The sequence below is a fragment of the Xenopus laevis genome, chromosome 1L (assembly GCF_017654675.1).
Source record: "Xenopus laevis strain J_2021 chromosome 1L, Xenopus_laevis_v10.1, whole genome shotgun sequence".
In the NCBI taxonomy this organism is placed as follows: domain Eukaryota; kingdom Metazoa; phylum Chordata; class Amphibia; order Anura; family Pipidae; genus Xenopus; species Xenopus laevis.
This window is the reverse complement of record NC_054371.1, coordinates 184,536,522-184,560,424: the sequence shown is the minus strand read 5'-3', so window position 1 is coordinate 184,560,424 and position 23,903 is coordinate 184,536,522. Positions and strand designations below refer to the sequence as shown.

The 23,903-nt window shown below is 39.0% G+C and overlaps 1 protein-coding gene across 4 annotated transcripts in view; it reads left to right on the top strand.

Moving 5' to 3' along the window:
• The window catches only part of srfbp1.L (serum response factor binding protein 1 L homeolog), a 68,831-nt gene that overhangs the window by 25,030 nt on the left and 19,898 nt on the right, over positions 1 to 23,903 (top strand). For all 4 annotated transcript variants that reach the window (XM_041563850.1, XM_018224287.2, NM_001087162.1 and 1 more), the window contains 2 exon segments: positions 8,562 to 8,634; positions 21,344 to 21,415. In XM_041563850.1, coding sequence (XP_041419784.1) covers positions 8,562 to 8,634; positions 21,344 to 21,415 — 145 coding nt within the window.

Genomic DNA, 23,903 nt, shown 5'->3' with positions numbered 1-23,903 from the left:
ATAAAAAGGGCTTAAAGGGCATGTAAATGCAAAAAATAAAATCCCATTTTTACTTTCTTTAATGAAAAAGAAACCTATCTACAATATACTTTAATTAAAAAATTTGTACCGTTTTTATAAGAAACCTGACTGTATTCAGTGAAATTCTCCCTTCATTAACTGCTGTGGATAGGAATTGTCAGACAGTCCCTAACTGCTCTTCAGGCAAACAATTTTACTTATGAACAGCAGGGGAGCCACCACCTTACTTCCCAGTCATGCAAAACTCAAGCAGCTTTGTGTGTTTCCCTGTAGAGCACTGTTGACGACTGTGTAGAGATTTGTAATGGATTTTATTTTTGCCTTTACATCCCCTTTAACGTTTCAAACTCCAGCTGCAGGGACAAAGATCATGGAGCCAGATTTAAACAGATAAACTGGGATTCTATTTGGAGGATTATTTTGTAAATATTCGAGTTGGGAGTTTATTTGAGGTAGAAAAAAAACTTTACAAACTTGACCTTTAATAACTACCCCCCTTAATGTGTATGTTTATTCCTTTATGTAACACTCCTAAAAACAATATAGCATGCAAGTATTTACAGAACCTCATTACTGCATTTGTGGCATTTTTTGTATCTCAGACTGGAAATATAACACAGATTACTTTCTATAATACATAAAAGCCATGAATATCTTGTAAATTATATCCTTATCAATGCTGAATTCTGTTGTCATCAGTTATAAACGGTGAGTTCTGATGTCATTTCTGTCACATGACTCACTTAAACTTGTGTATTATAATAAATAAAGTACCCCCAATTGCAAAATATGAGGATATTAGAAGTTACCTCTGAGTTTCATGACCTGAATAAAAACACTCGGCATTCGGCCTCATGTTTTTATATGGTAATGAAACTCCTCGGTAACTACTTATATCCTTATATTTTACAAGAGGGGGTGCTTTATACACTATATATCCAATCTCTGATACACTCTCTCCTGCACTTACCCACCTATTTAACCTTTCGGTCTCTACTGGTACTTTTCCATCCTTACTTGCACTAATCACTCATATCCTTAAAAAAAAATCTTCCCTTGATCCCAGCTCTCCTGCTAACCGTTGCCGGTTTCCCTTCTTCCATTCGCATCCAAATTACTGGAAAGGCTTTTCTACAAACATCTGATCCAGCATCTCACTCACAACTCCCTTCTCGACCCCCTGCAATCTGGCTTCCACCCAACACACTCGACTGAAACCGCACTCACCAAAGTAACCAATGATCTTCTACTGGCAAAGTCTAACGCTCACTATTCCATACTAACCTTTCTAGATCTCTATCTGCAGCCTTTGACACAGTTGACCATCCTCTCCTCCTAGACATTCTTTACTCAACTGGCATTCGTGACACTGCTCTTTCATTGTTTACATATTATCTGTCTGACCGTTCCTTTAAAGTTGCCTTCTCTAACTCTACTTTTACTACGTTCCCTCTCTCTTTCGGAGTTCCTCAAGGCTCTGCTCTCACTCTGTGCTACTTCGGTAGGAAAACTTATTCAGTCATTTGGACTTCAGTTTCACCTTTACATAGTTACATAGTTAAATAGTTAAATCGGGTTGAAAAAAGACAAAGTCCATCAAGTTCAACCCCTCCAAATGAAAACCCAGGATCCATACACACACCCCTCCCTACTCTCACATAAATTATATATACCAATATCTGTACTAACTATAGAATTTAGTATCAAAATAGCCTTTGATATTATGTCTGTCCAAGAAATCATCCAAGCCATTCTTAACGGCATTAACTGAATCAGCCACCACAACCTCACCCGGCAGTGCATTCCGCAACCTCACTGTCCTCACTGTAAGAACCACCTACATTGCTTCAAATGAAAGTTATTTTCTTTTAGTCTGAAGGGGTGGCCTCTATTACAGTGATCTTCTTTATTGGTAAAAAGGTCCCCTGCAATTTGTCTATAATGCCCTCTAATGTACTTGTGAAGTGTAATCATGTCCCCTCGCAAGCACCTTTTTTTTCCCAGAGAAGAAAACCCCAACCTTGACAGTCTACCCTCATAATTTGTCTTCCATCCCTCTAACCAATTTAGTTGCAGTTAGTCTCTGCACTCTCTCCAGCTCATTTATATCCCTCTTAAGGACTGGAGTCCAAAACTGCACTGCATACTCCAGATCTCCAGATGAGGCCTTACCAGGGACCTATAAAGAGGCATAATTATGTTTTCATCCCCTGTGTTAATGCCCTTTTAAGCAAGATAGAACTGTATTTGCTTTAGTAGCCACAGAATGACACTGCTTATCTACAAAAACCCCAAGATCCTTCTCATTTAAGGAAACTCCCAACACACTGCCATTTAGTGTATAACTTGCATTTATATTATTTTTGCCAAAGTTCATAACCTTGGATTTATCAACACTGAACCTCATTTTCCAGTTTGTGTCCCAGTTTCCCAACTTCCAAACTTTCCCAACCTTTATGCTGATGACACCCAACTCTACTTGTTTACTCCTGACCTCTCTCCTTCTGTTCTTTCCCAAGTTACAGACTCACTCTCTACTGTCTCCTCCTGGATGTCACAGCGCGACCTGAAACTGAACCTTTCAAAAACAAAAAACTCATTATATTTCCTCCAATATTTTCCCCTGTCCCTCAGATATCACTCACAGTAAACAACACCACCTTTCATTCCACCACACAGGCACGCTGCCTAGAAGTTATACTAGACTCATATCCTTCTTTTTCACCACACATCCAAACACTTGCAAAATCTTGTTGTATTCAACTGCACAACATTGCCCGAATACGACCATATCTCAGGTCAGAATCAACCAAAACACTTATTCAGTCTCTTATCTCCCACCTTGATTACTGCAACCTACTCCTCGCAGGTATTCCAACAAGTCGCCTTTCACAACTCCAATCTGTTCTAACTGCAACCGCTTAACATCAACTGCTCCCATATGTATGTCCCTTCACTGGCTCCCAATCTCCTCTAGAATCAAATTCAAATTACGAACACTCACACTCAAGGCCCTTAACAATGAAGCCCCTCCCTATATTGCATCTCTGATCTCCAAATACACTCCTTCACACAACCTTTGCCCGGCTTCTGACCTTCGCCTCGCTTCTCCTCTTATTACTTCTGCCATTTCTCATCTATTATTATTAACATGTATTTATATAGCGCCAACATATTGCGTAGCACTGTAAAGTAACTGTGATTATACAACTACATCACATGAATTACATACATAGAACATATGGAGTAACAAACATCACAATCAATACAGGTACAAAGAGGTGAGGAAGGCCCTATGCATAGGCATACAGTCTAAAGGGAAGGGAGTAAGACACAAGGTGTGGGAGTGGGCAAGATCGAAGTAAGTGGGTGAGAAATGTGGTGTTGTATGTGGTGTTGCGTTTGGTAGTTAAGCAGAGTGAGGGTAGGCTTCTTGAAAGAAGTGCGTTTTCAGAGATTTTTTGAAAGCAGAAAGGTTGGGAGAAAGTCGGACAGATCGTGGGAGAGCGTTCCAGAGGAGGGGTGCAGCCCTTCCAAAGTCTTGAATGCGAGCATGTGAGGAGGTAATGAGAGAAGAGTTAAGTAGCAGGTCAGTAGAGGAGCGAAGTAAGCGAGTGGGTGAGTATATAGAGATGAGTTCAGAGATGTAGGGTGGAGCAGAGTTGTGAAGTGCTTTGAAAGTCAGTGTCATTAATTTGAATTTGATTCTGAAAGGTAACGGAAGCCAGTGCAGGGATTGACAGAATGGCGAGGCAGAGGATGAGCGGTTGCTGAGGTGTATGAGCCTCGCAGCAGTGTTCATTATGGACTGGAGAGGTGACAGTCTCTGGAGGGGGAGGCCAATTAAAGAGAGTTACAGTAGTCTAGACGCGATATGATGAGAGAGTGAATAAGAATTTTGGCAGCGTCTTGGGTGATAAATGATCGTATTTTGGATATGTTCCTTAGGTGGAAGTGACATGATTTAATAAATGACTGGATATGAGGAGTGAATGACAGGGCAGAATCTAGGATAACCCCAAGGCACCGGGCCTGGGGAGAGGGGGTGATAGTGGAATTGTTAACTATGATGGATACTTCGGGGATGCTACTGGTGTTTCTTGGAGGAAAGAGAACCAATTCAGTTTTAGAGAGGTTTAATTTAAGGTAGCGTTGCGACATCCAGGTAGAGATTGCGGACAGGCAGGAGGAGACGCGAGTTAGGAGTTCTGGGTTGAGATCAGGAGATGAGAGATAGATTTGAGTATCGTCAGCATAGAGGTGGTAGTGGAAACCATACGAATTTATTAATTTGCCAAGGGAGGAAGTATAGAGGGAGAATAGTAATGGTCCCAGGACAGAGCCTTGAGGAACTCCAACAGAAAGAGGTAGGGGAGAAGATGATACTCCATTGTAGGAGACACTGAAGGAACGATTGGTGATGTAAGAAGAGAACCAGGACAGGGCTTTGTCACGAAGGCCAAGCCACTGGAGGGACTGGAGGAGGAGAGGGTGATCTACAGTGTCGAATGCGGCTGAGAGGTCAAGCAGTATTAGTAGTGAGAAATGATTGTTGGCTTTAGCGGTTAAAAGGTCATTAGTTGGTCGAGTCAGGGCAGTTTCCGTGGAGTGTTGTGGCTTAAAACCAGATTGTAGGGGGTCCAGCAGGTTATTGTCAGAGAGGAATGAGGTAAGTCGGTTGTAGACTAGGCGCTCAAGTAGTTTAGAGATGAAAGGTAGCAGAGAGATAGGTCGGAGGTTGTCAAGATTGGAGGGATCAAGAGAGGGTTTTTTTCAGAATGGGGGTGACAAGAGCATGTTTTAGTTGAGAAGGAAACAGTCCAGTTGAGAGCGAAAGATTAAATAGGTGAGTTAAGGCTTTGATTAGACAAGGATTGGTATTGCGGAGAAGTTTCGAGGGAATTGGATCAAGCGGGCAGGTGGTAAGGTGAGAAGAGGCCAGAAGCTTTGAGACTTCCTCATCAGTGACAGGGGTGAAGGAGCACAGGAGAGACTGGGCAGTGTGCAGGGAGGGTGGTGGAAGTATAGGGGGGTTGAGTAGTGTAATGTCCCTTCTGATAGTGTCAATTTTGTTTTTGAAGTGCTCAGCAATATCTTGAGCAGAGACAGATGTGCATGGAGGGGGTGGAGAAGGGGAAAGGAGAGTGTTTAAAGGTGGAGAAAAGTTGTGCTGGTTTTTTTAGAAAGGGAGTTAATGAGTGAAGTAAAGTATGTTTTGTTTGGCTTGGAAGAGGCTGGTGTTAAAGGAGCGCAGGGTGGATTTGTAGCTCCAAAAGTCTGATTCTGAACGGGATTTGCGCCAGCGACGCTCAAGTGCACGTGAATGTCTTTGGAACGCTTTTGTATGAGTAGTATGCCAAGGTTGAAGTGGTTTGGGTCGAGAACGTTTAGTTTTTATAGGAGCAAGCTCATTTAGGGCAGTGGTGAGAGTACTATAGTTGACAGAGGTAGCCACATTAGGACATGAGATGGCTGAGATATTAGAGTGAAGAGAGTCAAAGGAAGAAGAGAGATGTGACACGTCTACAGCTTGCAAGTCACGGTAAGTACGTGTTTGGGGAATAGCAGGGGGTGAGGAGGGAGTTAGTGAGAGTTGAAATGTGAGCATATTGTGATCAGAGAGGGGAAATGGGGAGTTAGTAAAATTGGAGGTTGAACAGAGTCTGGTAAATATGAGATCCAGAGCATTACCATTGGAGTGAGAGGGGGAGTCTGAGCACAAAGATAAGCCTAGGGAGGAGGTTAGTGAAAGAATTTTAGAGACAGAAGAGTTGTTAATGTTGTTAACGGGTATATTAAAGTCACCTAATATGATGGATGGGATGTTAGATGAAAGAAAGTAAGGAAGCCAGGCAGCGAAGTTGTCCAGAAATTGTGCAGTTGGTCCTGGTGGTCGATATATAACAGCAATGCAGAGTGAAACAGGAGAAAAGAGCCTAATGCAGTGAGCCTCAAATGAGGAGAATGATAAAGAGGGAACAGGTGGAAGAACTTTAAAAGTACAGCGGGGAGAGAGAAGCAAACCTACCCCACCTCCAGGTCTGTTACCAGGTCTAGGAGTATGAGTAAGGTGTAGGCCCCCATAGGACAGGGCAGCAAGGTGAGGCAGTGTCAGTAGGAGAGAGCCAGGTTTCAGTAAGCGCAAGTAGGTTAAAGGAATTTGCAATGAAATGGTCGTGTATAGCGGTGAGTTTGTTGCAAACAGATCTGGCATTCCAGAGAGCACATGAAAGATTAACTGGGTTTTTGGGTATAGGAGTAAGTGTTCTGTACTGATTGAATTTGCTCCGGAGAGAAGGAGTTCGTGGTCGTGATATAACTGGGATGGGGTAAGGGCCAGGGTTTGGGGAAATGTCCCCAGCTGCCAGCAATAGAAAGGAAAGATAGACTAAGTGAGAGTGGGATTTATAAGTCCTTGGTTTGTATGAAAAGGAGGAGTTTTGTGGAATAGCTAAACAGAGTACTTTATAAACTTCATGTGTGGAGAGGGAAGGAGAGGAGAGTAGAGAGGCTGAGATTTGTATAGAACTGGGATTTGATGGAGGAGGTAGTGAAAAATGTTTTATGAAGCATGAGAGTGAAAGGAGGAGAAATGCAGGATAAAACATGTTTGGAGTAAGAAGTAAAAGACTAGCAGGTACAAGCAAATCTGTTTTCTTCTTATCCCAGATGGTTCACTGTTGATTGCAGGGGAATCCGGTTCCTTTTGCCTTGTCAATGCCTTGTCCAACTGTCTTGTTTAACTGTCATTTCTAAGCACTTGTGAAATTTTAGCACTCGTGCCATGCCCCAGACACGAGTGCCATCCCCAATACTGGGTCTGAATTTATATGTAGCTGATTGGGAAAACCAGAGCCTAATTAATCAATTAATCAATTAAATAGCTAGCAAAGGGCAGAGTTTTACAGACACCAGAACCAGGTTTGGGGCTATAAAAATATCTCTTGTTCACGGAGGAGGGGACACAGATGTGTGCTTTAGATATTTATCAAAGAACTAAAGTAGAATAGGCCTGACAGACAAAAGTTATTGGGGTTAACAAATACAAGTAGGGAAATAGCAGAATTACCAGAATAAACAGTTGCAGTATATGGATATGGCAGTGTATGGATATAGCAGAATTACCAGAATAAACAGTTGCAGTATATGGATATGGCAGTGTATGGATATAGCAGAATTACCAGAATAAACAGTTGCAGTATATGGATATGGCAGTGTATGGATATAGCAGAATTACCAGAATAAACAGTTGCAGTATATGGATATGGCAGTGTATGGATATAGCAGAATTACCAGAATAAACAGTTGCAGTATATGGATATGGCAGTGTATGGATATAGCAGAATTACCAGAATAAACAGTTGCAGTATATGGATATGGCAGTGTATGGATATAGCAGAATTACCAGAATAAACAGTTGCAGTATATGGATATGGCAGTGTATGGATATACACTACAAGACTTCTCTCGGACTTCTGCTTTTCTCTGGAACTCTCTGCCTCAAGCTGTCAGACTTTCTCCTTCTTTCCAGACTTTCAAACGCTTCTCAAAGACCCACCTGTTTAAAGAAGCTTATTCAATGTACCTTAATCACTCATTGCTGTATCATAAATCACAAAATTGTTTCTAAAATCCTAATGTCTCAATTGTACCCTAACCTTTAGTTTATAAACTCTAATTTGTAGGGCCCTCTAATCATATTGTAGTCTGTAAACCCTTGTTTGTATCCACCATTTATTCTGTTTGTTATAACTAAGGTAAAGCACTGCGTATATTGTCGGCGATATATAAATAAGTGATTATGATGATGATATTCAGTCAAACATGTTCCTGGTGATTTTACATCTTATTCACAGTACAAAGTTTATGGTACAGTTTCCCAACATGCCAAGACTGGCAGAGACCTTCCTGGGGAGATTCTGGGACTTGAAGTCCCTTTACTTTCCATAGCAGATGGTGCACAGATTCTATTAAACACAGAGAATATTCAATATCCAGCATTCATCACTTCAACAATTTGAGGAGAAGATTGAATTACTCTGGCAGCCTAAGACGGGGAGAAAATGGTCCCTACTAGTCAGAGACAGAATAAAGATGGTCCACACTACAATGTGTGTGTTTCTTAAAATTCTTTAAGCAGTTTAGTCATTGTGCACTTTCTTTTTAATTCAGTTGGTAATTGTTTCATTATTTAATATATTTACAGCCAGTCAGTCAGACAAATGCACTTTCTTTATATATTTACAGTAAATTATATGCAGCTGACATTGGACATCCTCATCATGTAACTACTGTATAAATATTCTTATAAGCCTTATTTTAGTCTTTGATGTCAGTAAATGCAATTTCCTATAACATTTCCTTTGCAAAAGGAGTAATAAAGAGTACATCACTTTAACCTGATTTATCACTAACACGTGTAGCTATTTTGGTTTTGAGGTTACTTTGCTTTGATGGGCTATTTAAAGATGCCATGATAAAAATGCTTCTTGTGCTTTTCTAATGATTTGTTTTCCATTCAATTTTAATAACATTGATAGGGGGACAGAAGAACTAACCCTTAAGAATCAGAGGAGAGCCCAGAGATTGCTTGAAGAAATCCATTCTGTTAAGGTAACGTGTGTAATGTCTATCAATAACAAATTAAAATATTTTATTTCCATTTAAAAGTTCTGTCAGTTTATTAAGCACCTACAATTAAACTTGGCTACAAATGTAGCATTCGGCATGAAAAAGTGTAGTACTGTAGTATAGCGAGCCAATTATTACACAGTTAATCTACTATGAAACATTAGTCTTCCCCAATGGCTTCACAGTAGCTTATTTATATAAATTATAGCTATGGACCTGAAGCAAACACATTATTTTACCAGTGCAGGGAAACATCACATCATATTTAAATGCATATAAAGCTTTTCATTTTTGTTGTTACTGGTCCTTTAAAGAGAGATAAATGCTGACAATCATGCATACATGCCAGGTCTCCTTAATGTTTAAAAGTTAGATTTCTGCTATTTTTTTTCCAGCATGGGGAAACAATTTGCCTTCCATCCACATATGTTTTGTTATTTTCCATAAAATAGGAATGTACATACTGTATAGGGTAAACCATTCTGGCTGGAATGTTATTAGAAATACATGTCATCAGCCTGCCAAAAAAGGAGTATACTCTATTTTTTAGTTTAAAGTTCCGCTCGTTATAAACTCCGTATGACTTGTGTTTTATTGAGAAAAAAAAAATCTATGTATTTACGATATTTTAAGAGCGCACAGAGAGGGAGGAGCTTATGAAAAATAATATTAGAGGCCCTAAGGGCAGATTTATCAAGGGTCGAAGTAAAATCCTTCGAATTGGAAGGATTTTACCGCAATATGTTCAATCGAACGTTCGAATAAAAATTGGCCAAACGATTCGAACGATTTTAAGCGATCGATCGAAGGATTTTTATTTGACTCGAAAAAAAAAGTGCTGGGGAAGGTCCCTATAGGCTAGCATTGGACTTCTGTAGGTTTAAAGTGGTGAAGTATGAAGTCGAAGTTTTTTTAAAAGAGACAGTACTTTGATTGTCGAATGGTCGAACAATTTTTACTTAGAATCATTCGAATCATTGAATTCGATCGAATTCGATTGAATTTGACCAATTCGATGGTCGAAGTACCCAAAAAAATACTTCTAAATTCAAATATTTTTTTATTTGAATTATTCACTCAAGCATAGTAAATCTGTCCCCTAGTGTTAGAGAACTAACGGGCACAAAATTGTACCACTTAGCATTGCTTTATTTTGGTCTGGCTCTAGCACACCCCCATCAGAGCATGTGCTGTATGAAAATTATGTAATGCACATGCATGGAAGTGACATAATTCGCATGCGTATTGCATCACTTCCTTCGGCTGTGGAGTTACCCCCCCATCTCTACTGCTGGAATTAGTGGCTAAGTATCTGGTGGTGTCAATCTAGGCACGGCGTTATATGTTCTTTGTACTGGGATGAAGAGCAGGGTTAAAGCGATTTGCAAGATGACAAAAATGAGACCCGCACCCAACCCTAACTTGATCCCTCCCAACCTGAACCCCACCCAGAGCAGCAAATCTATTTATAAACCCACGCTCGAGCTGTCCATCTCTGAAGTCACGAAAGGGGATAGGGGCGTGCCTATAAATAGTTTGCCATCGTCCGAATTCTGCAGAGTAAAGCTGGCCAGATGCAGAGATCCGATCGTACGAATCGAGGATTTGTACGATATTCGGACCGTGTGTGGAGAGTCCCGACATTTTTCGTCCGGTGGAGATCGGCCGTTTGGTCGATCGGACAGGTTAGAAAATTTCTGTCGGCTGCGGGTAATATCTCTGCGTGTATTGCCGATCATACGATTTTCAGAGGGAGACTGTCACTAGCTTTAACTATCATACGATTGCTGTCAGGGGCAGAACATCGGCTGGTCGGGAGATGGGGGAAGTCCGATCGTACATTGATTCTTACGATCGGATCTCTGCGTCTATGGCCAGCTTAAGACATTGGGCTTTGAGAGAGGCAACCTTCTAAGGAAGTCAGTCCAAACCCGCCCGACCTGCCTGCACATTACTACAGGGCCAATACATTTTCTTCCCTTTGTTATCCTCCTTAATCACATCCAAGTTATTGTCAAATTTATGTTACATGCACACTGCACAAAAATGCCAACGTTTTCTAAATAGTCAAAAGGTTCAAACAAGGCTCAACCTTCTGATGCAGAAGTGATTTGTGATGCTGCTGATTTCTTTAGACAGTTCTTCTGACATTTACAACCTTCTGGGTAGTGTGCACTGCCTCCATTCCACAGCTCTACGTTTTGGCGCATGTTCTCCATACACGCTCCTGTGCCCCTTAGTGCTTTTGCACTTCTGCCTGGGGAAATCACAAATGGTGGGTTTTTTGCTTAAAGTCCCATCTAGTGCTGTTTGTACCATGACTTCATACCCAGAATAGGCTGTATTTATCAGTGGGCAAACAGTGGTGCATATATAGTGCTAGTGACTAATTGACACAGTCAGTTTGCTCAGATATTGCTGTCATTTTTCTGTGCTCAATTCTTATGGCATAGTTAAGGTGATGTCTTGCCAATTTTAGTTGTGCATTTCTGTCAGAGACCTTTTAGCAAAGCCTACAATTACAGTAAATGCTGGAGTTCTACCTCCAGTCTCTAACTAAGTATGATGCTTGTCTGGCCAGGACTAAAAATGATTTGGAACAGTTGAGCGATTTTAGTCCAAGATTTTCCCCTTTTTTTTTTTTTTTTGTTCTTTCTTCAGTGTTCTGATTTTATTGCAGTGCTGGCTTGCCAAGCTAAATGTAAATTTGTTTGAGAATGCATGCACTATTTAGGTCTGGAGCATTTTCTGTAACTCCCCAGGAAAAGGAGGAATGTTCCTGTTATTTGACTGGTAGATGGCAAATTGTATGCTGACATCATACCCTGTCTATCGCCAGTACTTTATACATTTTTAACGGGTGATGTCATTCCCATGCTTTCTATCCCCGGCTCAGGAAAGATTGGAGCTTTTTAAAATCAAAGTGCATCAAGTACATTGGAAACAATGTAACATTCCTGTCTGTAGATGAACACACTTTTTCCAGCTCCCTCCTTATTCTTGTGTGGCTACACTGAAACTGCAGTTGTTTAGAACGTCAACAGGTTTTAAATTATTTAGTTATTCACCAAAAACAAATTTTTTTGTAAATCTTTAAGTATTTGTTAATATTATGTCTTGACCTTTCCACCTTAGCTGCATATTCCTCTAAGAATGGAATGTAAAGATTTGAGAATATTTTACACACATTTATACATACATAAATACATATGAGTTTGTAGATTCTCTAAGCACTCATACCCAAAACTCCCTGCAAACTTAAATCTCTTCTGGGATCCAGATATATTTTATTTCATGGGCCCTATGTTATATGCTCCATGATCATTTATTTTAGTTGTCGTTGCTCAGTACACAGGATTATAGTGTTGTGTACATATTCAAAGGTGATGTAGTTCAGTTTTATGCCAGATCACTTTCCCAATCTAATCACATGAAGCATACTTTCACCTACAGGAGGTATTTGGGGGGTGGGTTTAACTTCTTTACTTTTTGGTTGTTAATGCTATGGTTGATGACCTTATATGAGATTCTATACCCTGTTGTTTTATTTTTTGCTCATATACGCCATTTGTGTGTGTGCTAGGGTCATAACTATTGTGTGCATGGGTGAGCTCACAGCAGTGTTTTCATACTATATTCATGCATTTTATAAAGCTGCAGTTTATCATTCTATAGACACTTTATTTGCACATGCTTTAATTCAGGGATGCACTCCATGTGTCTTGCCAGCAGCTACATGTGGTTTGTACACCCTTCCTTAGCTTACTTGCACCACAAAAATGTTGCTGGACTACAACTTTCAGCATACTAAAGTATGCATATTATATGGCAGTTGCAGACTAGCAGTGTCAAGTCTTGATTCTTATAACTGGCCAACTGAATGCAACAGGGTCCGGCACTGAGGAACTTGCATCTCTGTGTGCACACGTCAGCACTCTGGAATAAAGTAACACGGCTTCAGCTCAGGATATTTTTCTGAGCTGGTCTAGGGAAAAAGGTAGAGATTTTATTCAACAAAGGGGTGCCTAACACATTCAGCAGCAGATCCCTACAGTAATCTGGCGTAATTTTGGTTAGGGCGAGTCTAAAAAAGTAACAATGTGTACCACATTTTTACGCTACAGGAAGTAGACGTGTTATCCAGAATGCTCGGGATCTGGGGTTTTCAGGATAATGGATCTGTCTGTAATTTGGATCTTCATTTGTAATTTGCAATTGGTTCTCATTTTCTATTATTTTCTTTTATTTTTGAGTTATTTACCTTTTTATTCAGAAGCTCTCCAGTTTGCAATTCTGCAATCTAATTGCTAGGATCCAAATTACCCTACATTGATTTGAGTAAGAGACTGGAATATGTATAGGAGAGGACCTGAACAGAAAGAAGAGTAATAAAAAGTAGCAATAACAATTCATTTTAACCTTACAGAGCATTTGCCTTTTAAATGGGGTCAGTAACCCCCATTTGAAAGCTGGAAAGAGTCAGAAGAAGAAGGCAAATAATTCAAAAACTATAAAAAAAAATGATGAAGACCAATGGAAAAGTTGCTTAGACTTGACCTTTGTATGACATACTAAAAGTTAATTTAAAGGTGAACCACCCCTTTAAATAAAGCCAATAATCTGGTTTGCTCCCAATAAGAATTCATTATAGCTTTGTTTGGATCAAGTACAAGGTACTGTTTTATTATTACAAAGATAAAAAAAGAAATGTTTTTTTTTAAAGAATTATATAGTTTGGATAAAATGGAGTCTATGGCAGACTGCCTTTCCGTAATTCTGCGTTTTCTGGATAGCGGGTTTCCGGATAACGGATCCCATACCTGTACTGATATGATTCTTATCATTGATGTTAGATGTCAGCTGTCCCATAGATACCACAGGGAAGTCTTTACTCTTTAATATCATTTCAGAAGGCTTTGAGATTTGTTTTTTGTTGTAACACCTTTAGTAAAGTTACAAACCATTTTGGTAACTCTCTCTCGTGGCTCATAAAGCACAGTATTTGATCTTCAATAAATATATTTTAAATACAATTTTGTAACCTTTTTATTTTAGAGATATAAATGCTTCTCTGTCTTCTTTAATATGCAGCATAATAATTGTACCAGTAAAAACTTGGTGCTACTTTATTATCTTGGATCTCTTGTCTGACAGTTTTTGACCACTGGTTTCTGTCCAGAAGAACATTTTGTTTACGGAAAAGATATCCATGGAGTGTATTACACAATGTTGGTTTGGCAGACTCGGTGGCCTCTGAATAAACCTTTTTCCCCCTTCATCATCTTCTTTTACTATATTTGATTGGCCTTGTAAACAACAGCTATGATACTTGGAATAGATCAGTCGTCAAATGTTAAAACACTTTTAATTTTACACTAGCTGCAGGCAACAGATGTGTTCCAAGTTGTAAGTAAATTCTTCAGTAACAGTTTTAGTTTTCAAAAGTTAATATGAATCACCTCTTAATGATAATCACTTGAGTCTTTTTTAAAACACTGCTTTGGAAATGAATTATGGGCTGTGTCTGTTTCTAGCAATATCTTCTTTTTTTTCTTTTGATAATAGTCCAGTAATTCAATCATTCAGATTATAAGAAGTCAGTAGTTATATTTACTATGCTCTGATAAGATCACTGTGCCATTTCTTTGTTCTTAAATGTGTAATGTTATCATTTAGCCCTTGGAGGTGCCTGCTCTTGTGTTAAGGCATTATTTATGGCTCAGAAGTTACGGAAGAATAACCACTAGAGGCCTGCTCTGGGTCAGGTATTGGGGGGGATACCCCCAATGTGATCAGGTCCCGGCTGGATCGAACTTCATGTGCCCACTGTGTGGATGACCCGCGGGTACCTGATCAACTGCAGTGGGATGGGTTACAGGTGGCCATTCCCGGGGCAATGGACAATAATCTAATCTTCCTAATGCAAAAAAATAAGATTGTTGTAACAGCACTTCCGCTTAATTTAAAGTGGACCTGTCACCCAGACACCGAAATCTGTATAATAAAAGTCCTTTTCAAATTAAACATGAAATCCAGTTTTTTATTAAAGCGTTCATAGCTGTAGTAAGCTCATTTAAATATTTTGCCTATCAATCAAATATTGTCTGCCCCTCCTCTATGCTAGATGTTGCTGCACTCCACACATTCCCCTATTCTCTTCACCATTTAATTGTGTAGCCAGTGCATGGGAATGGACATCAGGTCCCCCATTCTAGTGCACAAACAAGATTCTGAGATGAAACAAGACTTGCCTTTATAACAGTGCCCACAAAATGGCTCCTGCCTGCTTGCTATAATTTTGAATTCCCATACTGAAGGAAACTAGATTCAGATAATTTATATAGTGTAATTAAAGTTCATTTTGCTTGACTAATGTGATAAAATAGGATTTTGAATTATTTTTTGGGGTGATGGGTCCCCTTTAACGTCACTTCCTGTCAATGTAATGCCACTTCCAGGCTGAACAGCAATCACTGTGGGGAGCAGGTTGGGTAGAAATCCATGGAGCTTAGAAGATGGGCCCAGGTCAGGTCTCTAATGACCACTGCTTGGACCATACACATGCGGTATGAGTGATACCATCCTTCCTAGATCTGGAAGGAATAGTGTAGCAATCACTTTGTGCTCCTAAGTAAATTTATACAACTAAAAAAAATTTGTGCATAGAAACAAGTCATAAAACTAAAAAATTGTGTGAAAGTGCCTATTATAGAAAACTTTAGGTACAGGGGTGTCTCCTCATTGAGGCATATGTTTTAAAAGTGGGACCTATACTTCTTATATGTTGCTGCTAGAAGCACTCCGCCTGAAATTCTTTATTACAAAAATAATGTTTGGCTTTATTTGTGGCTTCTTTGTTTGGCTGCTGACAGAAACCATTTGGAAACCCTTCGAATTAATCTGTGAAGTAATGAGTAACTTGGGCATGTTTTCAAATACAATTTCCATTAGTATTCCTAAAGCTAAAAACATCAGGAGATGCATTAGTGCAGTTCATAGTTTGCAAAGGCATCCGTCCAAGTAAGGGTATATAACTGGCCTGACTTTTTCTACAGTACATGCAGTTGGTGCTCAAGCTACACTATTGCAAAAAATGAACATTACCTTTATACTTAGTCATTGTCTGGCACACATGCAATGAAATGAAACTGGTTTGTCAAATGTTTTAATCATAGGTACTTTGTGAAAGCTGCTTTCTTAAACAACTCAACAGCAAACTGGATCTCTGTAGAATTGCATGTACTACCCACTACATTGCTCATATAAAGTAACAAATGAGGGATGACGTGACATTGCAGTCAGTTTCTTACAACAGAAGTGTTTGTAAACGTTTTCTGCTTATGACTCAAAGCTGGGGCTGTTCTGCTAAAGTTTATGCTAATGTTAAACTTGGATGCTTTAAAAATAATGAAACAAACTAGTCCTGCTTTTGCTGACTTTATTGGTTATTTTTGTTCATTTTATGCTTTTCAAGGAAAATTAAAGTCACAATCACTTGAAGGATCCAAATGTTAGTGATTTTAATAGCTTACCTAAGGGGTCCCCAACCTTTTATACGCGTGAGCCAAATTCAAATGGAAGTGTTGTGTTGGGGAGCAACGCAAGCACGAAAAATGTTTCTGGGAGTGTGGGAGTGCCAAGTTCTGATTAGCTATTTGATAGCCACTATGTGGACTAACAGCCTAAAGAAGTCTGTTGGCAGTACATGTTTTTTAAGCCTACAAACCAGGAATTCAAAACAAACTCCTACTTTCAGGCCACTTGGAGCAACATTCAAGGGGTTGGTGAGCAAAATGTTGCTCACAGGCCGCTGGTTAGGGATCACTGGCTTACCCAATACCCCTGGCTGATACTCCTGTTAGAGGAAAACTGCATGGCCTCTCTGTTTCTGCAGAAGTTCTTTGGTGCAACCTTTATTCCTCTTCTTTTATCCGAGCACAGGCATTAACACTAGAGTGAATAAAAACAGCTTTTCTTTTCTAAGTTTGGCTTTTATTCTACTGCGTATGCGCATGCTGAACCAGAATTTAAAAGAAGATGGAAGAATCCAAAGAAGATGGAGACAAGGATCTTCTGCAGAAATAGCATTGGCTAACACAATTTTTAGCAAACTTGTGCACCAGCCCAGGGTAAGAGGTAAGAAATTGTAAGCATTGGGTGGTGTCTAACATTTTCATTAAAACTTTTTGCATTCAAATATTTTGTGTAAGATCTATTGGGGAGCCACCGGATTCTAACTTGCTGTCCAGGTTGGATTCCTATAGGCAGGCTTCCTCTTTAAATATAAGCTACCTTTTTATTTATTTTTAGGGCAAGGCCAGTTGATAATGCATAGGTGGCACTTTGGTTTCTTTAGTGCTTGGCTGACCATTTTACATCATTTTTATATAGAAGTCACAATGTACAAGCCACACATGTTCATTAAAAGAAACAGAGTTTGTTTGTTCCAAATGAGAGCACCGTGTGAATACTGATTACATTGACGCTAATCTTTCATGAGGCTGCATAAAAATGTAACATACCAGCCTAGTACCAGCGAAGGGGAATAAAAACACAGGCTACAATATTCATCCACTAACAACAATCTCTCTGGAATAAATATCGGAATTTCTGCTTCAAAGCAAATGCTTTTTAAATGGCCTTGACTCTATTCCTCAGGACCATTTGCTGCTTTTTTGGGGGGATGGTGTCCCAGTTTTAGCTGTCTTTAACTTTGTGTACATTCAGGTAGCAAGGTCAAGGCCTAATAAACATTAGATTACATTGTGCAAGAGCAAGCACACATAATGCAATAAATATGCATCGTCTTTAAAACGTTTTAAGGGCAGAGGCAAAGTGCTTCTCCTTCGGGCGAGTAATCTCCCCGAACTGCCTTCCCGCCGGCAACTTCAGGTGACTTTGGAAAATGAAGCGTTCCGAGTGCCATCCCGCCGGCGATTTACATTCTAGCCGGCAGGAAGGCAGTACGGGGAGATTAGTCACCCGAAGAAGAATCGATTTGTCGTTGGGCGACTAATCTCCTGAAATAGCACAGTGTGCCTGATCACTGCTTCAGAGATGGATAGTGTACAAACTACTGTGCCTCATTAAAGGACAAGGAAAGTGTAAATCACTGGACACCTCCTCTAAGATGAAGATTGAACTGACACAAGGTATAGTCTTTGCAGGGCCACACTGCCACTTTGCATGTGGTCCAGGAATTCAGCAAGGAACTAGGGACCTTTTCAACAACAAGTAATTTCATTGCACCCTATGCAACCTGGCTGGCCACCTTGCCCCCTGTAAGTGAGAGCTTGGGGGTGCAGGTTGGAGTGATTTGTAGGTAGTTGGCAGTGGGCATCACATGGGTTCTGTACAGGACCTGGACTACGGCTAGACTGACAGGAGAGGTATGTGCCTGGTTCCCACCCCCACCGTTGTGCCATAAGCATGTGCCTATTATGCCTACCCATAGTTCCAGTCGTGAGATACATTATTCACGGCAGTGCAATATTAAGCAAAGCGGAACATCAGACCAGGGTTTACGGTTAATATTCGTAATCACTAGGGGGACTAGGAGGGGTGTTTCCAACTTATAGCCCCCCCACCCAGTGATTTATGAATGTGGTGCTGGCACTTGGTAATGTTGAATTGTACTCTTTCCAGCTGCTAATGATGCACAATATAATGATGCACAATAGCTTTGTTTATCTTTTGCACTTTACTACGTAAATCTGGCTGCTCTATCTGGCAGATGATTTTATACTTGCTTGTAACAGTATATTTCAGCTAAACACATGTTTATACTTTACTGCTCTCCGAATTATTGAGTCTGTACATAATTAGTAACTGCACTCTATGTATTTGCCCATATATGTGCGCGAAGAAAAGAAAGTGGTCCAGTATTTTCGTGGATTATCAACTGTCACTCACACTCTATTGTTGGCAGCCTGCTGGCAGAAAGTCAATCTTGTCTTGGCAGATTTAATGTATGGCTGTTTTTTATCCAGCAGTTGTTTTGGATCCTATTTTGCTCCTTTGATATTTATTATGTACTGTGTAGTATTTGCAATTGAATGTATGACTGATCCCTGCTGCAGAGGTTTGATAGTGTGCAGCTAATCCAGCTCATCCAGATTTGGCCCCAGTTTTAGTCTGGGTGTGCATGTCTAAGTAGGCTGTACTGTATTTTTTTTTTTAATTTTTATTAAAATATATGTAATTATATATAACATTGATGATAAATGCCTATGTTTGGTCTTACTTGTCCACCACTTCAGCCATGGGCATGCAGATTTGCCACTAAATAATTGGTGTTAAAATAACAGAAACTGTGCCAGGCTAGAAAACTGCAACGCGTTATAGGTAAACTAATCGTATGCACATTAGCATTATTTTTAAAGATATTACAATATATCATTTTGTACATAGATATGTACAGGTATGAGATACGTTATCTGGAATCCCGTTCTCCAGAAAGCTCTGAATTACAGAAAGGCCGTCTCACATTGATACCATTTTATCCAAAATATTAAAAATGATTTCCTTTTTCTCTGTAATAATAAAACCGTACCCGACTAAGATGTAATTAACCATTATTGGAAGCAAAACCAGCCTATTTATGTTTACATGATTTTCTAGTATACCAAAGACCACAGAAAGATCCATTATCTGGAAAACCCCAGGTCCCAAGCATTCTGGATAACGGATCCCATACCTGTATTAACAAGAGGCAGCATGGCAGGGTAAATCTGAAACATACAGGCTATGTGTTTTACTTAAACCTTAAATATAGTAAAAGTGGATGATCAGCCTGGTCTCCCTTGGTCATCCTGATGCTTTAAGTGACAGAGAATAAATAATTACAGGCAGTGGTTCTATTTTTATTTTATTCTGCTAGTCTTGTGGTTTTTAATAGCAGATGGGCAAAAGGGATTCTATATGCTGGAAGAGACCAATACAAACGTAAAGGTACTACTTATTCATGTAGCTTGTTTGTAATTAAGTTCTGATGTCATCCACGGAAATAGGTTTATAAAAAAGTACATTACAAGAAATGGAGACTTTCATCTCTGACTTAATTTCCTGGAATCTGAATAATTGAGCAGGGAAATAAGTTAAGCAGGTAAAGCCTAGGGCATAAAACATACACATGCGATATTCTAGCTGGTTATTAGCAGTTTTCAGTTGCCTACATGCTGTTTGTTTTAGGTACTTGAAGGAATAGTTGCAAAGTAATATTATAATATTATCCACTTTAGAAATCTGCTTTACCTACTACTTTACTGAACGCGACAAGCAATAATGATTGCCTGTCCAACCAAAGCTATCCCTACTCACTATTTTCTGATTAATACTGATTGTATGCTCATTAACTTTGTTTATTCAGTGCACTACCTGGGGCAATAGCTATATTTCTATTTCTTTCTCTAATCATATTAAATCCATTACCAAAACCCAAATCCCATTGATTCCTATGTAATTTTTAGAGTTGTAGATAGAAATAGAAATCTCTTTGTATTTTGTATGTAATTTTTTACTTCAATAATCCCTATTATTCAAGAGTAGCGCTGATTCCACATACCTAAGAGGTAAACTTGGATGGAGTTGCTTTTGGAGTTGGGTTGCTTTATATAAGGTTCCCGTTAGGTTCAGCAAGGCTATTGTATTTGGATGAATCCTGCTAAAAAAGGCTCAAATTCACCAACCAAACCAAGTGTGGGATTCAGTGCGTCCCTAGTTTTTTTGTGCCTTCTGTATTTGTAGTATTGAAGAGTCAATGCATTTATAGGTGCAGACACAAACATAATGTGTATATTAGTAGGCTGACTGGTAGCATATGTTGTATTAATAAGAGTCTCTTATGGGGCAGATGTTCTTTTCTTGTGCCATTTGCTGTAATCTGAGATATTGGAGTTTATTGGAAGCTGCAGTCCTTTCTGTGGCTAAAATATTGAGACATGTTTTTGAGTACACCTTTTTGATTAGTCATTATTAGTCACTGTTAGAAACAGTACTTCAAACTTTCCAGTTTTTCAGTTATTTGGATTATTTTTTTCTGTGTTGGCTTAAAAACCATGGGCATGACCGTATCTTTTATTGCTACTCTGTTAGTATATAATAATACCTACAATAAATTGAATAACAAGTGCTGTTATTCTAGTCTTACCCAGTCTAGGGGTTTCTTTCCATGTGTTCACATTTTTAATCCCTGCTTATGATTCCCTTTACCCAATTTCCCACAACTGACTTCTACATCCATCCCATAAGTTTGCTCTCAAGAATAACCCCTTACCCAGTGTCTTGTTTTTTCTTGGATTTTCCAACCCTAAAGTCTTTAAAGCTACACATATGTATTTGCCTTTCTTTTTTTTTTTTACAAACATATTCACTAGACAATCTCCTTAAGGTCAAGTTAAAACACTTGCTCCCCACTGTGTTCCCTTGTCATATGTCTGGTCATTAACAATATCTTCCTCTTAATCCATCCCCATTCCTTTATGGAAAGGCTGCAATTCCCGTAGACATGGAACTAAATGGAAACTATGGTACAGGGCATTTTGCTGTTTATATCAATGTCAGTTTAGCAGTGATTTATTGTTTTTTAAAAGTTTAAGCCCTTGTATTTTAGATATCGATACTAGCTACCTTTATTTAGTCTCTGGGTAAAACATAAAATGTGTATTAAGAAAAATATATTTTTAATCAACAGGAGCTCAAACCAGATGATGTTACTAAAACTGCTTTAAGGAAAGAGATCAGTTTTGAAAAAGTATTCAAAAAGGTAAGTTGTCTTTGATTCTTCTAATGTATGTACTCATTTCAAGGAAACAACACACTGAAATCATTAATAATTATATAGCAACCTGAAAAAATTCCATAGCTCTAATCCATCAAGTTGGACCTTTTAATTAAAACATGTACTAACGGGTTCAGAGGAAGCCAGACAGAACAGCCCCACACACACCTGCCACAAATAAGGGGGGTTGTGGGAGCACACCAAGTAAAAATAAAAAAGTACACACATAGCTGCAGTTATTCCTCACTTTGGTGGGACTGGGGGGGATGTGTAGGGCTTCTCTTATCCAATATGTAACAGACTATTCTGTATAAGACCTTCATGTCAGGAACCTTAGATTTAGCATTCACCCTCTGGTATTTTAATACATTACCCCAACTTTAGAGACCGATATATTTGGCACAATGACTCTTGAATGGACGATTTCTCAAATTAAATGTAATAAACATTGATCTGATAAATCTTCCTCCTTCTCCTTTCTATGTTTTTATGTGTTAATTTGATTCTACTGGCGAAGATGCAACTGTTTCAATATCCCGAGTGCCGTAACCCTAAAATAAGCCATGCTCATCTGAAGACAACTTTATTAACCCTGCTGACTTCGCACATTACTTTGATTTGTTTGTGCAATCTAAGCCCATTATGTTTACCTTTATAATATATCCAAGATCAGTTCCTCCATTTCTAAAGTAACCACTGAAATGTTACAGCAGCCTTTTTACTGGTCTTCAAGCTTAACTCAATATTCTCTTTCTGCCATCTTAGAATATCAATGTTTATTTCAGGTTAAAACTTATTGCTATAGTTTTAGAGTATCTCTCTGTGTTTCCTTTTAACAAATGCAAAGGGACCATAAGATACCATTATATTGGTCATTTGACATAATTCTGACATGTTTAAACATCTAATGGCCTATTATTGTCCTAGGTTAGACAGATTTGTATTTAATAAATAGCAGCTATAGAAGTTTGGTAACTTTCCCTGATGGAGGCAGTTAGCATCCCACCTTCTACCACCTGATTCCATTATTAAAAAAAATAAATTTAAAAGGAGGCTCTACATTCAGGTAACTATACCACAGAAAAAAGATGATTTTATAAACAAAAAAATTAGCCCCAGGACTCCTATGGATGACAGATACAATTAGTTCAAACATGTCACAGTGTGCTGACTGAATACTTTTAATCTTACCTAAAACCAGCTTCTCAGATCAATTTTATAGATTCCCATTCAGCAAAGAATAGTTTAGAATATTTCACTTTGACACACAGCTTCACATCTCTTCACATGCATCTTCATACATTTCTTGAAAAGTTTTCTGTTCCTGTGGAACACTATCTGCCTTGTTTAAAAAGCCTGATTGGCCCAGCACACAGGAGGCGATGACTAGTTTAGCAATGTGTCCAAACACGTGGATCTCCATGTATGTGGCCAGCTTTAAACCCATGGCTTTTCTACACCACCTTGACAATATTTGATCCTTTTAGATAATTAGAACAACATTGTTTGTTTTCATTCACATATTTACTGAGCTGAATTTAGAACCCTTTCGTTTATGAACTCATCCACTCATATTAGATTCTAAAATGTGTTGGACAGACATTCTCTTTTTATTTACTCTTAGTGCTTAGGGTATATATATATATAGATATAGATATAGATAGATATATATAGATATAGATAGATATATATAGATAGATAGATATAGATAGATATATAGATAGATATAGATAAACAGTGGTGTGAAAAACTATTTGCCCCCTTCCTGATTTCTTATTCTTTTGCATGTTTGTCACACAAAATGTTTCTGATCATCAAACACATTTAACTATTAGTCAAAGATAACACAAGTAAACACAAAATGCAGTTTTTAAATGAGGGTTTTTATTATTTATGGAGAAAAGAAATCCAAACCTGTGTGATTGGTGGCCCAACCTAATAACTGGTTGGGCCACCCTTAGCAGCAATAACTGCAATCAAGCGTTTGCGATAACTTGCAACGAGTCTTTTACAGCGCTCTGGAGGAATTTTGGCCCACTCATCTTTGCAGAATTGTTGTAATTCAGCTTTATTTGAGGGTTTTCTAGCATGAACCGCCTTTTTAAGGTCATGCCACAACATCTCAATAGGATTCAGGTCAGGACTTTGACTAGGCCACTCCAAAGTCTTCATTTTGTTTTTCTTCAGCCATTCAGAGGTGGATTTGCTGGTGCGTTTTGGGTCATTGTCCTGCTGCAGCACCCAAGATCGCTTCAGCTTGAGTTGACGAACAGATGGCCGGACATTCTCCTTCAGGATTTTTTGGTAGACAGTAGAATTCATGGTTCCATCTATCACAGCAAGTCTTCCAGGTCCTGAAGCAGCAAAACAACCCCAGAGCATCACACTACCACCACCATATTTTACTGTTGGTATGATGTTCTTTTTCTGAAATGCTGTGTTACTTTTACGTAACGGATGTAACGGGACGCGC